The sequence below is a fragment of the Triturus cristatus genome, chromosome 4_1 (assembly GCF_964204655.1).
Source record: "Triturus cristatus chromosome 4_1, aTriCri1.1, whole genome shotgun sequence".
Classification (NCBI taxonomy): domain Eukaryota; kingdom Metazoa; phylum Chordata; class Amphibia; order Caudata; family Salamandridae; genus Triturus; species Triturus cristatus.
This window is the reverse complement of record NC_140585.1, coordinates 1151185457-1151201094: the sequence shown is the minus strand read 5'-3', so window position 1 is coordinate 1151201094 and position 15638 is coordinate 1151185457. Positions and strand designations below refer to the sequence as shown.

Below are 15638 nucleotides of genomic sequence, written 5' to 3'. Positions count from 1 at the left end.
AAACACGACACTGCCTAAAATGACAATGTGCAGTTTGCCATGTGATAGGATTGAGGCTTGAATCACTATATGCGTTTCGAGCCTCGCCTTCAATCAATGACGCGAGGTACTCCAAAGGAGGCGGAAACTTCCGTGCAGAAGAAAGGAGAGAACGTCACACCTACCTTCCCCAATAATAAGACTCGGATCCCGCTAAGTGCCTGGTTACGTTAGAGCGGAGGGTGATGCGATTGGCTGGAGTTGGCAGTAAGGCGGGCGAGAGCGGAAGTGGGCTCTGTAGCTGCCTGCGCGGTTTTTCTGTTATTTGTATTCGGGGTTTTGGCGCGCGGTGAAGATTCTTTCTCTGTTCTTGTAGCCTAGTTGTAGATTGTTGCCGGTCATAGATTAACGAGCCCAGACTACCGTGTTGTTCCCGGCAGATTTACACCGGGTCAAATATTCGCGACCTTAGTGCAGTTACTTTGCGCTGCGCGGGCATCAGTTGGAGTTTCCCGCGCTAGAACACTTGTTCGTTCTCCGGTCATGGCTAAGGTACAGATCCAGAACGTAGTGGTACTGGACAACCCGTGTCCCTTCGCCAACCCATTCCAGTTCGAAATAACTTTCGAGTGTATGGAGGACCTACCTGATGGTGAGTGACTACCTGGTGAACCCATAATGTGCACACTTTGTAGAAATCCCACACGTTACGTCATCTGATGGTAAATGATCACCGTTCTTATTAAATACCAGACGGCTCTAACAGGAAGGATTCATTAACGGTAAGTGAGCCACCTTGAAAATGCCTTCCCTAGTTGCTTGACGATGAGGGGCTTCCTCTTGGCTGCCTGACAGCGTCGTACCCTTCCTTTCCCGATGCGATTTCGAGGACCTGCCTGTTTTGCCACGGAAGAACTGGATGGGTAACTTCGAAATCCTCCATGGCGTATATAAAATGGTTTGACCTGCCTATTAAGTACCGCGAGTGGTAAGCCTCTCCAGGCCGGAGCCTCGCGTTGGTGAGCGAGTCCCAGTCCTTGGTGGCGAGAGAGAGTAACGGATAGGTGTAATTGGAGTGTACCTATACGGGCTACCTGCAGATCTGCACCTGCCGCCTAATGATCTGTTATCAGTGGCATTATGCACCGCTCCGTGTCGTCAGTTGCGCGTTATGAGCAACAAAAATGGCTCGAGTTCGACGAAAACGATCGGGGGGTGGGGAAATAGTTTGAAGCAGGCCTTCACGTTAAGAGCTCCTGATTAGTTAAGTCTTGGCAGCACATTGTGCTCTGAAGGCGTCACCCCCAATCTACGACTTAATCGAGTGGTAGAACGGCCAGTCCGGCCCTGTCAAGAATGGTGGGACAGCTTGCCTCCCCATGGTCCGCGATCGTGTGTGTTGTGCGTATTCCTGGTAAGTGATGCTATGTGTAGGAATCGAGAGCAGTAGAGATTTGCTTCAACAACTGTGCGAACACCACCCCTACCCAAAATGTAGAGCTGTCTAAGTACACATCAGACATGCCAACCCTCCCGATTCAGGTGGGAGACTACCGATGTCAAGGCTAGTCTCCCGCCTCCCGATTCAAGCATCCAGAAACCCGATTCTTCGGGGTTTCAGCTGACAGGGCTTGGTATTGTGTAACGTGCTAATTCTTCCAGCAATAGTCAAGAGTGTCGATGCAGGGGCTCTAGATGGGTTGAAAAACCAACAAAGCCTCATTAACAAGCGAATGGTCCATTTTAAAGACCTGTGAAGTACTCGGGGGCGGCTGTGTTGGTGAACGGGAAGCTGTTTCAGCCCGGGCTGCCACACACAATGGGGGGGGGGGGGGGGTTGGTGTATGCACTGCCAGCAACCTGCAAGGCCAGTGCACAACACTTGCATCACCCTCTCTCTGCCTGTCATTGCTCTCTATGCTTCTGAAAGGTAAGAAAAAAACGTGCATTTGCGTTTCAAATGTCCGATCCTGCGCCAGCACACTTCCAAAGCCCATACTTGACAGTAACCCGATTCAAGGCCCCATTCTCTCGATTTTTCCTAAAAAAATCTCCCACTTTGCTCTTCTGAAATGTTGCCATGTATGGTGCACACAGCACTTGACTAGGGGGTGCAGCTTGCTAAATACCATTTTCTTGGATGCTATAGTCCTCCGTACTTTGCAGCCAGAGTTCATTTTCCATGCTGCATTGTAAGCTGCAAGCAGCTGTCCAAACGCCACATTATCTTCGGTCGAGCCTACTAGACAGCACCAGCTGTCTGGCTGAAAGAGACCTATTGTCAGATTACCAAGAACTTTGAGAGCCCTTTGCCTATCACTGGTTGGCTTTGTCACTTATTTGCTTTTTATTCGATAGCTTGCGGTGTCCGTTCCCCGAAGCATAACTTTTGCGTGTCCTTCGCTGTTAGCTTTTGGGGAGCTACTTAAAAATATATATTTATATATTATTAAGAGCCCTGTGATGGCGCATGTTTTTAGTTCTCACTCTTGCTTCTCCTTCACTGCTCTGTATTTTGCTCTCCCATCTGTGTGCACCCATCATGCTGTTGCTCTGTCGCTTTTACTTCTTTCCCCCGCGTATTGTGTTGCTCTCCATTGTGCCCCCCCCCCTCCCGTGTGTGCTTCTGTTCCTTTCACCCAAGTGCTTATCTCCCATTGCTCCAAGTTCTACCGCTTGTGCCCTATCCTTAATGACCCCCATTACACGGCGCCCCCGAAGTCCTATTTTATAATTCTATATATGTGTGTGTATATATATATATATTACTTTTTTGTATAAATAACAAAGCCAATCGCATGCTCACTATTTTTGTTTTATTTTCAAGACCATTTTCGGATTGGTAAATTAAGGAGTCGCACTTGCGTGATCATGCTTGTGAAGACTAGGCATAAATTCAGTCAGGGGTTCACACCAACTTGGTATAGTGATAGCATTGTTTTCCAAACTTCATTCACTGGGCTGATTGACTTTAGCAGGCTGGACACGTCCATCCCACAGCTGTTTCTAAAATTGGAGCCTATGATAAGTGCTCTTTACATATCTGGAGCACATGGCTCCCCTGTGCTCTTGGAAAAGATGCACGAATTAGTGGCATTGATTAGATTTTGTTAGTGATGCTGGATGCATAGCCCTATTGTTAAAATATACGAAGCTTTGTATCCACCTAAAAGTTTTTTTCTCACCACATGCCATTGCTTCATTCCACTCTAGAAAGTGCTTCCATTGGGATACACGAGAAATCTGCAAAGTGCATAACACTGAAAAGTATACTAAATCATTAGTGTCAAGTTACCTCTCTTATCTCCTGCGTGCGCTTTATGCAGAAAGCCATCCTTTGTGTTTTTTCCACTATTGGCAATGCCAGGAGGACTAGCTCTAATGTGCAGAATTGCATTTGTGTGTGCAACGCATGCAAACGGCGTTTGTTCGGTCCTGTATTTGCTCATTTAAGCAAGACCTATTGGTGTTGACAGTACTTGTTTTTGGTTGCTTCTGCCACACTTAAGTTCATAACTCCTCCTGTACTAAGGTGGTGTTAGGTTTGCACTGCTCCAACAATTTACCTTCTGCTTAATTGCTAATCTGCTTTCTCCTTGAGCTTGAGGTAGTTGTAACAGTATAAAGCTGTTTTGCTGGTACAATAATAAAGATTTTTTTTGAGTCTTATAAATTCCTCGTATGGAATGTCACCGTAGTAAATATAGATCACTTTACTCCACTCAACGTACCTCCACACAAACAATGGCATGTGAGATGGAAACATTGAAATAACGGGTGGGGTCCATATGTCTCTATCATCTTTAGCCTGCTGGAACATTCTCACTTTTTCGGTGGTACTTCCATAGAGGGCGGTGGGGTGCTATGTTTGTGTACAAATGATGTCTCTCTCCGTGCAATAACTTGCCTTGATAAGGGTTACCTGCCATGTGATCCGTTTTCCACATTTTGGATTGTGGTAGTTTGTTGTGTTGCTTTCAGTACACCCTTTGCCCGTCAGTGGACCAGTTCGAGATTTGTTAAAGTTGATGGGCACCAACTCCACCCCGCCCTTGCTTGCTCCATTACTGGAGAACATTCTGCTATCTCGAATTTGTACCAGCTGTCTCGTCTGTGCAGGGGGGAGTGAGGGAAGAGCAGTTGATATGCTGTATAACCCCTCTCCGTCTGCAGGTTTGTAGTTACTTGGACTATTTGTGCTAATTTCTCTTTGGGGGCGTAGAGGGTATACTAGCTGGATAAGTGCCTGAATGCACTTTGGTGGGCACCAGTCACGTCTGGCTGATACCACGTCATGCTACCAATCAGCTTTGCAGTCCGGGGTATTAGCCTATCACTGTAATTGTTAGGCATAGCAGCAGCAACAATTTCCTTACAGCTATTTGCTTACCCACTTTATACGTCATTTAATATAAGTACTCTTTAGGAATAGTATTCTGACTTTATTGTTCTTGTGGTGAATATATATACTTTTATTTTATTTTTTAAATTTTTTTTCTTCTTTTTTCCTATTAACATACTTGGTTTGCACAGCAGCCTTTTTGTACTTGGCTGAACATGATTATTTCTGTACTTAAAAATTGTGAGCAGACTGCAGATCTTATGTTCACTTACTAGATGGTTTGTCCTAACTGCCGCCTTTATTATTTCAGATCTGGAGTGGAAGATAATCTATGTTGGATCGGCTGAAAGTGAAGAGTATGACCAAGTTCTTGATTCGGTTCTTGTCGGACCAGTCCCCGCAGGAAGACACATGTTCGTTTTCCAGGTGATTTGACACCTCTTTTACTTGGCACTACTTTGCATAGATGACTGTTTATTACCTGATAGAAACAGATAAGCGTGCCAGCCCGTTTCCCTGTCAGAGTAAATATGGCCTGGTTACAGTCTCGTATTTGAGCCCATTCTGGAAAATTTATGAATTCATTTCAACCTCACTTTTTAGGTCGAGCCTGGGCAGCGCATGCGCTGCTGCGAGGCATGCTGTATCCGAGTATGCACTCGGAGCCCCGCACACTCTGCCCATATTTGTCATTGTCCTTTAGAAATGCTGGCTTCTGATTTATAAATGGGCTTGTTAGTCCCTCCTTGGTACCGCCTTGTCTTCATTTGTTACCTCCCATGATGACTGACACTTTTACTTCGGTTGTTGCACGGTACCTGTTATTTAGTCAGTAAGTACTTCTTTCTTTAATTAGTTTCTCTTACTGCAGGCACAACATTTGCTGCTTCAGCTGCGCTTATGGGATTGTTTTTTATAGCTTCCATAGCTGGTGCGTTCTACAAGGCTGTTTAAGATTGTCGCTCCTGGTTTGTCTTGTTACATAGTTTGGTGTCTGCTCGGCCTAGTGTGTCGCGCAGTGTTGGCGTATAAGTAATATTGCCCAGGTATTCACACACTCCGCAGATAATTGTAAATGCGAGTTGAAATATGAGCAATGCCGCATGCCAGCAGCTGGGCTGCTGCCGTCTGGAAACACGCATTTTGATAGTCTGATCTGTGACACCTGGGGAGATTGTCTAATTTTCTTTTTTTTATGTGGTGCATCAGGTTTGCCATTGTCCCGGTTCTTTACCGCCCCACCCCGGTGCCAACCCCATGGCTTTCATCAGAAAAGCTTGCCAGTGTGAACCGCATGTTGTGTACTTGCGTCTGATAAGACGTAGCTGGCCTGATTATCGTCTGCTCTACCACACCTTACCACTCAAGAAATAAAACAATCTTGAAGGAGCGAGAGGTACTGCCCTGGCGTGAGGCTCGACTCGTCGTGGTCAGAAAACCTTTTTAAAACCTCCCCTGCTCTTTCAATGTTTGTCAACTGGAAACATAGCCGGTAGAGAGGGTTACACTCTTCACTAAAGGGATCTCGTGTTGTGTAAAAGATTTTAGTGTCACAGCGTTAATTCAAGTGGCTTGGCGCTGGGCATGCAACGCTAACAGCCATGGGCCTGTCGAGAGGGCACAGGACATTGAAGGAGACATGCAAGAGAAACTAGCTGGCACAGTACATGCTACACACTATACATGCCAACAGGGAACTCTTTGAGCATGTAACATACAACGTATACTTGGAGGCATGGATCTACCAATGTGAAGCTATTTGGGCAGTCCTTAACATACCAGAAGATCAGTGCACACCAATGTGAAACAATCTGGGCACAGGACATACTGCACATACAAGGCGACATGCATGTTACAAGAAACACATTGTAAGGGACGTGCATGACAATGAAAAATTATTGGGGCACAGGAGAATCCTAAGAAACATGTGCATGTCATTGTGAAGCTATCTAGGCACAATTCATTCTAGAAGACATGCATGCCAATGAGCAATGTTCTGGGAAAAGGACACACTTCACATCTGAGGACAAGTGCGTGTAAATGAGAAACTATCCGGGCACAGTACGTAGAAAGTTTAGCTATGTGTATCCCAATGAAAAACTATTTTGTCGCAATACACCCAACACTCAATAGGAGACAGCTTCTTCTCAACGTAGTACTATTTGGGCACAGTACATATGGCACTCAGTAGGAAAGATGTATATGCCGATGTAAATCTATCTGGGCACAGCACACGCAGTGCCTTGTGTGGGAATGTAAAACATGGTACACCGAGTACTCACTAGGAAAGCTGTGTGTCAACGTAACATTTTCTTGTGACCGATCGTAGTGTTCTCTAGAAGAGACGTGCAACTGTAATACTGTCTATACACAGCACATACGGAGCTCTCTAGGAAAGACGTGTATGGCAATGTAAACCTATCCGAGTGCAGTGCATATAGGACTGTATGAGTTAATGTAAACCTATCCGGACTCTGTACATACAGTGCTCGCTGGGAAACTTATGTGCGCCAATGTAAAACTGTTTGAGTGCGGTGAGAACATGGCTCACTGGTGATGATGTGCCGTGCATACAGTGTTGTGTGTGTCAATATAAAACTATCCGGAGGTAGTACATGCAGTGCTTGCTAGCAAGCATGCAATGACAAATATTTGTGCAAAGTACAATACAAACTAGAACAAGCATTTGCAATGCAATAGGTTTCGCATTTTCAAAACTTTGACCTATTGGTATTGTAAATGACAAGGCCTTTTATATACGTGTTATTTTTTTTTTTAAGCCTAAATAAAAGGCATTGTCATTTACAATCCCATTGGCTAAAACTCTCGCAGTTGCGAAACCTATTGAATTGCTAATGCTTGTTTCTTCCTCCTTCAGTGTTGAGTGGATTTCTTGCTCCAGCTAATGTAGAACAAATACTTCATATAATGCATAATCAAATTGTGATGTGTGGTTTAAAATATATATATATATATATATATATATATATATATATATATATATATATATTTCAAATATGGAAGGTTGCCTTTTTCGTGAGGAGCACTCGCTGGCCGATTTCCGCTGTAAAGACAAGAACGCCGCTGATCGAGATAGCGCACTCTCCTTCATCTTGCCGACGCGTTTCGGGCTGACCGCCCTTCTTCTTAAGCATTTGGAACAAAATGGCTTGCAGAAACCACCAGTAAATTCCCGCATTTTATTGGTTGAAAATATTAGGACAATTCAACTCAGGTGAGTAAGTTCGCATTGCTTTGTGGGACTGGTAGTTTACGATAATCCCCCAGTGGGTTGCAGCCAGAATGTCAATTAAAAAACTGAACTTTTTCGGGTGAGTGAAGCGTCTCGTCCTGACATTTGCCTGCCATCAGCTTCGACCTGCTCAGGCTTCACGCTGCTCCAGTGAACAACTGCCGACCCACAAGGATATAGTGGTGGTGCTCGCTCGTGGCCCAGGCCGGGACACTAAATTCAAATATGGAAGGTTGCCTTTTTCGTGAGGAGCACTCGCTGGCCGATTTCCGCTGTAAAGACAAGAACGCCGCTGATCGAGATAGCGCACTCTCCTTCATCTTGCCGACGCGTTTCGGGCTGACCGCCCTTCTTCTTAAGCATTTGGAACAAAATGGCTTGCAGAAACCACCAGTAAATTCCCGCATTTTATTGGTTGAAAATATTAGGACAATTCAACTCAGGTGAGTAAGTTCGCATTGCTTTGTGGGACTGGTAGTTTACGATAATCCCCCAGTGGGTTGCAGCCAGAATGTCAATTAAAAAACAACTTTTTCGGGTGAGTGAAGCGTCTCGTCCTGACATTTGCCTGCCATCAGCTTCGACCTGCTCAGGCTTCACGCTGCTCCAGCGGCGTTCTTGTCTTTACAGCGGAAATCGGCCAGCGAGTGCTCCTCACGAAAAAGGCAACCTTATATATATATAATTTGTCTCAAACGTCCTGCCACGAAGGGAGCGCCTTCACAGCCGGTGCTCACGTCGAGATCAGGACCGCGATCTCGTGAAAAGATATTAATCTCAAAGTCAAAGAATGACGCGGCACTCCTCTCGGCAGGAAAGATATTGTTTAATTACAAATCGTAAACCTCCCTACGCGTTTCGAACCGAAGTTCCTGGTCACGGTAGTTTGTTACCGTGACCAGGGGGAGGTTTACGATTTGTAATTAAACAATATCTTTTCTGCCGAGAGGAGTGCTGCGTCATTCTTTGACTTTGAGAGATATATATATTTTTGTGGGTTTTTAAAAAATTATTATTTTTTTTTTACTACTGTTCTGTATATTAGTCTCATTTACAGCTTGTTTTTTACCTCATTCAATAGCATAGGCGTGGGTGCCTGCATATACACATTTCCATTGTCATTGAAACCAGTCTCGTAATGTTTCGTGTTCAATTTAGAACAGCTGTGCAGACATTTATACATGCAGCTTCTGAGATCATCTTTTTTTATTTACTTTTTTATTATTATTTTTTGTTTTGCAGGCTGATGCCCCCAACCCCAGTCTCATCCCGGAGACTGACGCAGTTGGTGTCACAGTAGTTTTGATCACATGTACGTATCGGGGCCAAGAGTTCATCCGTGTGGGATACTACGTCAACAATGAGTACGTGGACCCAGAGTTCCGGGAGAACCCTCCTCAGAAGACTGACTTCTGTCAGGTACGGAATGGTCTTCATGCAGACTGGATTTGTTGCCCATTCTTTTAGAGGTGGAATTTATGCAAATGTGTTTGAACCTGGCAGAGTGAACCGTGTCTGGTGCATGGATTTCCCTATTGGGTGGCCTGGTGATTTAGTTCCAGCGCGGCTGGCTTTAACACTGGTGGCACCCTGTGTGACAGTGTTTGTTGCTCCCCCAACCTACCACCACCACCACCTCTGCCACGGATTGCCTCACCACCGCTCTTTATCCGTGCCATTCAAGTTTCCAGAACCACTGTCTCTCGGCTTAATTTAGTTTTAGAGCACCACTTATACCAGTGTAAGGTGTCGGAGCACTTTACATCACACACACATTGCACAGAGTCAATCATGGGTGTGTAAATCAGTGTATAGGAAATGTTACATCAGACAGGACTACACGGTGTAGTGTAGCAGTAACATGTCCTCGATGCTGGGCATGGTACACGTTCTCAGCAGCATGCATTTTAACCCACTGCGCTACCTTTGGATGAGTCAAAACTTCCACTGGCTAGACAAACCTCCGTCTCTTTCCAGGAAGACTATTATTCACCGGAGTTATCTAGACATTTTAATTGATGCCTGAAAATTGCTGGAGGCCAGGAACACGGCAGCAGGTGCTTTTTAAATGTTAATATACTTGCAAAAATGACGCCCCCACCCCAGGTTTGCGCCCAGTGCGATGGCATCACCCTAGAGCCGGCCCTGACTGCCAGCACCAGACGTGTAATTGACATTTTCTGTCTCTTTGCAGTCTCGCTTGCACACTCAAAAGTGGTTCCAGCCTTGCATTCTCAGTGCATCGCAGAGGGGGTGGGAGAAGCACACTGGCGAGAGAGAAACGCCATATTTAGCTTCAATACACGAAAAACAAATGTAAATGCCAAAATCTTTACGCCGTAGATAACTATTTTTATGGCCTGTAGGTAATTATGAAGTGGGGGCATCTGGGAGATCTATGGAGCGGGGAGTAGCCAGTAAGACATGCGCTGAACAGCAAAATCATAAACAGGATCTGGAACTCAACAAAACGCCCCGTAATCATGACAAAAACAGCGACTTCAGTTTAAAAACAAAAAAACGTAAATGGAGAATCTTAGCAATAACATTTCTGCGTTGAATGTTAAACCTCTACAATGTCTTTATCACATTAGAGGTCATTGCTTCTGTCTTGTACATTGAGATTTGGTCAATATAAAACAGGACCAAAAGTATTTTACATCTCTTCAGTAGCACCAGGTTGATGCTTGTTCAAACTAAGCAATAGTCTTGAAAGTGTGGCGATGGAGAGCGAAAGGACTACTAACGTACACAGTGATCTCTCCTTCGAACGTGACTCTGTGGTACACGCCCTAGTTCCTCCTGGCCTAGACAGAATCGCACTTAGTAGCTAACATAATGGCGATCTGCGGGACATGAAAACTAATGCCCGCAGATCGCTGTGTATGGTAGCTCCATGTTTGCAACACTGGGCACGTTTTGTTCATAAAGCCAAAAAAAGTCCTAACCTACGATCTGAGGCAAAAGGAAAAATTGTGTAGATAAAGCAGGTCTTGAAGAGGCAGCGCATGGAAGAGACCCGAAATTGGGGTGGGTACTGCTTGTCACATGTCCATCTTTCTGTTGTGGTTTCCTGCAGTCTTTTCCCGAAACTGGTATCTTCCCTCGAATCACCCTTGATGACGAAGGCCTCTGATAAATCTGTCCACTGCTGTGGGAGCAAAACCATATACTAAGCTTCCTTGTGTCCTTTGATTAAAAAAAAATAAAAAAAAAATACAGAAACTAGACTTCCATTGTATTCTGCAGTAGCACCTGCAGCTCTTGGAAGGCAATAACATTATTTTGTGTGTGTATAGAGTAAGGCCTAAGAGAGCCATGGGAAATGATCTACCAGGATTCTTGTCCAAACCTTTGTCATGTTTAAGCTTCTAAAAATGAGAATGTAGAAGCATTTGCAGAATTTCCCCCCTCTATAGACTCCGCAGAAGGGCTTTCTAGTGCACTATTTAAAAATACAAAAAAAGAGCCAGCAAGTACCTCCTGGTGAAATATCGGATTTCTGCAGTAGTTGAGCCTGTACATCTGAAAGCAAGTGTTGGGGTTGCTTATCTTTGCTGCACTGGGATATCTGAAAATAGATTGTGGATTTTCTGTTTGCTGGGAGAACCACTTTCTCTGTTTAGTGATGGAGGAGGGGGGATGAAAATATGTGGAGGTGTAAACAAAATAAACAAGGTCCTTGCGCTCCACCCCTCTGATTTGAAAAACAGGCTTGTAATGCCATCATAGATGGATTGTTATGTAAACGAAGCAGCAGTCCTCTACAAGTGTCGAATTTGATCCAACAGTGTAAGCCTCTCGGATCTTTCTTGTAGTCTCTATTCGGACCTCAGTGACCGCCTCATTCTTAAAGCATGGATGCCCGGTAGAAAGGAGCAATTCTGTATCTTTATACAGAGATCACTACAACCAAATGAGTTCGCAGAAGTGATAAAGCAGAGTTGGGTACTAAATAAGTGTTCAGTCCACTCTCCTGTGTCTTTTTAAATTGGAGATCATGACCACAACTCGGACATTCAAATTCTTCTTATGGTCATAGAGCTAGGTCCAGAAAAAATTTCTTGGGTTAAATCAAGATACAGTTATTTCCAACAGGACCAAGATTGAGGGTGATCTTTAAGCTTAACGACGTGAACCATTTGCACTTGGATGGGTTCCATGTGGTCACATTAGCTGAAGTTTCGGCGGTGATACTTTTTGGCAATTAGACTAAATGTGTCCTTTCCTCAATATATATTTCCCATTGTTGATTAATGGAGAGCACAGTTTCTACCTAGGTACACCATCCGAGATTAACAATAATGAAAACTTCCTTTCAGCCCAGACTATTCATCGAAGTACTCACCAGCGGGAGGTTCATCTTGTTCTGCGAGGGCTTCACCTATGCTCTTGCCAGAATGGTTGGCTGTTCAGTCTCTTGCGGACTTCCAACGAAGGCTTTCATCAACCAGAAGTGTATTTTAATCCGATCCTGTAGACGTACGTTTATGGGAGCGGCAGTGCTCTTATTTGGGACAGCTTTTTATTTCTGGTTAAGATAATTTAATTGGAACAAACGGTGAAACATGTTTCTAGTGCCTACATAACCCTGACATGGTGATTTCAAACACTTTTGAGTCTGACCTGCATTAGATTGTTTACCTAGGCTTGGCTTAGGATGCTTGTTAAGTACTTCTCGGTCATTCAAGGGGCCAAAAAAAGAATCTTGCCTAATGGGGTGACTAATGAGCTGTAGAGGCTTTAACTACAGTATCTAGTGTGCAGGCAGGGTATGGTGTTCCAGGGACTGACTTTCAGTATGTCATTAGAGTAACCTATTGTGGGCATGCCATATCATTTCCTCCTTAATATACTTATGCATGTGATTTAGCCAGTTCTCTGCTGGGGATAAAAAAAAATGTGGTGGATGTTGAATTGATCTAACGTCTGAATAATGCTTCTTGTGCCTGGAGGGTGTTAGTGGCCTTTTGGTCTCTTCTGTGTGTTTTGGTTCCAGTTTTATCTTCATTGAGTAGTTAAATTATTTGTGTATCTGTGTTATCTTTTTCTCATTCTACTCTTAACCCCTTGCTGATCAGCTCCAGAGGAACATCTTGGCGTCCAACCCTCGTGTGACACGGTTCCATATCCAGTGGGACAGCACTACTGACCAAAAAATGGAGGACCTGGAAAATGTGGATCCAACACCTAACAGTATGCTACCGCCAAACTGCACCCCCTCCAAGGGGCTGCTTAGCCCAGGTGGCGCACTGAATCTCATACCTGAGAATTCAATGGACTGCATGTAATTTTAAGCAGCGGGGTGGGGGCTGGGACATGAATGTGGGTGGGGAAACTGATAAATGAATGGAATACAGTATGTTACTGCATACCGTGTGCCTCTGGACTAGGTATTCTCTGGAGGAGTTTGGACATGTTTGGAGTCGTTCCACTAACCACGGAGTTAGTGTGCAAATAGGATTTGCCGTAAGAGGTTGCAGCAACTCCGGGCTCTCATAAATGGGAAGTTTTGACAAAAGAAGCTTTCTGGAGAAATCTTTGTGCTGTGAGAGACCAGTTCGAGTTCCTTACCTTTTCCCTAAAAAAGTGGTGCGCTTTGATGAAGAATGGCTTCCGGGTTGGACAATGGAATACTTCTGGAAGCCACATGATGGTGCGGAAACTCCTTTTAACTAGCTGTCGAATCATGAATAAGTTTGGGGTGAGCGGATTTTTGTATTGCTAAGGAGGACTGTACAAACTTGATGTCCTATGTTCAGCACATACTACATAAAATATAGGAGTGGCGTGTCTGAAATGGACCGTGAGTAATTTTGTAAAAAGCCACTCAATTTTTCACCAGCAAAAACCAGCCTGCAGATCAAGAGTGCTCATTTCCGCCCTACATGGCACTCTAAACTGCCCATGTCAAAATGAATTTGTCTGGCGTTGCATTCATTTAAGCCAAACAACCTGACTTGGTAGGAGAAAAGTGGTGTTTCCTTGTTGCGGTTTGTCCTTTCATTCCATACACATCTGGAGTTTCTAAGATGGTTTACAAGTCTGGGACCCGAATGTTACACCTCATATGGCGCTGGCCAGTGTATTTGTAGAGTGTGCAGAACACAGGGACATGGCCCTTGCCTGTACATTTGATGGGGCAGTGAGAATTCTGCAATAATTTTGTTTGAGTAACTTTCCCTGGTCACCAAAGTGCTTATCTTGGCATTTGCCTGTATTTGATAGTGTCTGGGAATTTGCTTTACCGCCACTATGGACTGAAGACAGCGCTTGCCAAGTTAGACCTGGAAATAGTACCTCTAATGTGGGTATTTTTCTCTTGCCTCACTGCTTCAAAAAGAGAAACAAATAGTTCCCTCACTAGTCCAGTAACCAGTTGTAAGCCTTTTCTGCAAGACCCCCTTTTCCCTTCTTCCATGAGACTATTCGATCCCATAACATTCTTGTGTTTTCCAGCACTGCCTCTCCTGTCCCTTCTCTGCCAGAACCCCATATTTCGTTCTCTCACCACCTAAGAAAAGCATACCGTCCTGTTTTCATATAAAGCAACCCGTGCTTTCCTTCTTTCACAGAACAGGCTGCACTAGAGATGGTCTGAATTTTAATAACCTTGCAAGAGGTCCCTGCATGAAACGCACACAGCTATACCTATTGACTTGTTACAAGACTGCTTTGTTGCAGTACCTGAACTGAACCTAATTCTCTTTTGCTGTCTCTGAAAATCGGATGTAGATACTAAGTGCTTAATGGTGTAACGGGTTTTGGTTATCAGCTTGTAGAATGGTGGTTTTTTTCCCATCTTACTGGAGAAGGATGGTATGGATCCTATTGGTAAATCGGTTTGAGGGCTAATAAAGAGTAACTTGTCCCATGAACCTAGCAGAACATATCTCCTTTTTTTTTACAACACACCACCTCTTCTGGAGATTGACATTTCAAGTACTAACTGTTAAGTTAATGGCCAGGGTTCTGCCGTCCTTAGATGAGGTATTCCCTTATTGTGCCTCCAACCTCTGCTACCAAGCTGGGAATTGGCCCAGGATCTAGGAAATGGCGTCAGAATAATTTTTCCCGGTGCAGTGGACGCCAGAGGTGCTAAACCTTCAGGTTGATATTCTGTTGTACCTCATGCTAGTATGTGTGTATTTAGGGGCTAGATTGAATATATGTTAAATACCTGGTGCAGTCTGTATGCCTTCTTAAATTTGTTGTTTTTGATACGTTAACACAATTTGTACATTTGTTAAGTTTTTTATAAATATATATATTAAAGGAATACGTGTATGTCATTTGGCAACAGTTCATGTAGAAATAAAGCACTTGGAATGAATAGCTGTTTGTCCTTTTCTTTTTTCCCCAGCTTCAATATCCTGTTTTAAATATGAAGCTCTTATTCAGAGGACAGACCTGGATGTATTATGGGCTACTTGCAACTTGTAGAGTGAAGTTGTCATGTGTAGATCAAATGGAAATTTAACAATGGAGACTCGTAGAAAGTGAACATTTTAGAGCTAAGAGCAGGTATAAAAGACACTGGTAAAGTGACATATCGAAAATGTTTATTTCTGAATCATTACAGAACTATTACCAACTAAGCTGGTCCCAGAAGTGTTAAAATAAATCCCATTGTAACGAGTAAAACCATGTTTGTTTGGGGCACTGCAAAAAGAAAACAAGAAATATCCGTGTGGACTTTAAAACTAGTTTGAAAATGAAGCCGGTTGACCAAATCCACCTGGAGAGACATTCAACCATGTTCTTAGCAGACTGCCTGCGCCTGAGTCCCAAAATGAAGCTGTCCCTCGGAACTAAGGGTCCCTAGACACGGGGTTTTATGCTTTTCATTTGAGAGAATATTTTTCAAGCATGTTTACCCTGTTGCCTTTGGGAACCTACCATTTAGAACCAAACCGCTTTGTAGGAAGGTTTGAACTTTTCTAAAAGTTTGTGCTACTTTTGTCCCTCCCTCTTCTTGCCTACCATACTTTTCTTTGTAAAAGTTTTGCCTGTGATGGGGTGAGTAAAAGATTAGCTTTTTATTTTATGATTTGTCTTCCATAC

General features: G+C 44.0%; 1 protein-coding gene across 1 annotated transcript; it reads left to right on the top strand.

Moving 5' to 3' along the window:
- The first annotated feature begins 200 nt into the window (after positions 1-200).
- Positions 201-14907, top strand: ASF1B (anti-silencing function 1B histone chaperone). The gene is made up of 4 exons (XM_085654298.1): positions 201-631; positions 4632-4747; positions 8817-8993; positions 12656-14907. Exons 1-4 carry the CDS (start codon positions 523-525, stop codon positions 12863-12865), a joined length of 612 nt encoding a protein of 203 aa, XP_085510424.1. The 5' UTR covers positions 201-522; the 3' UTR covers positions 12866-14907.
- Positions 14908-15638: the final 731 nt, after the last annotated feature.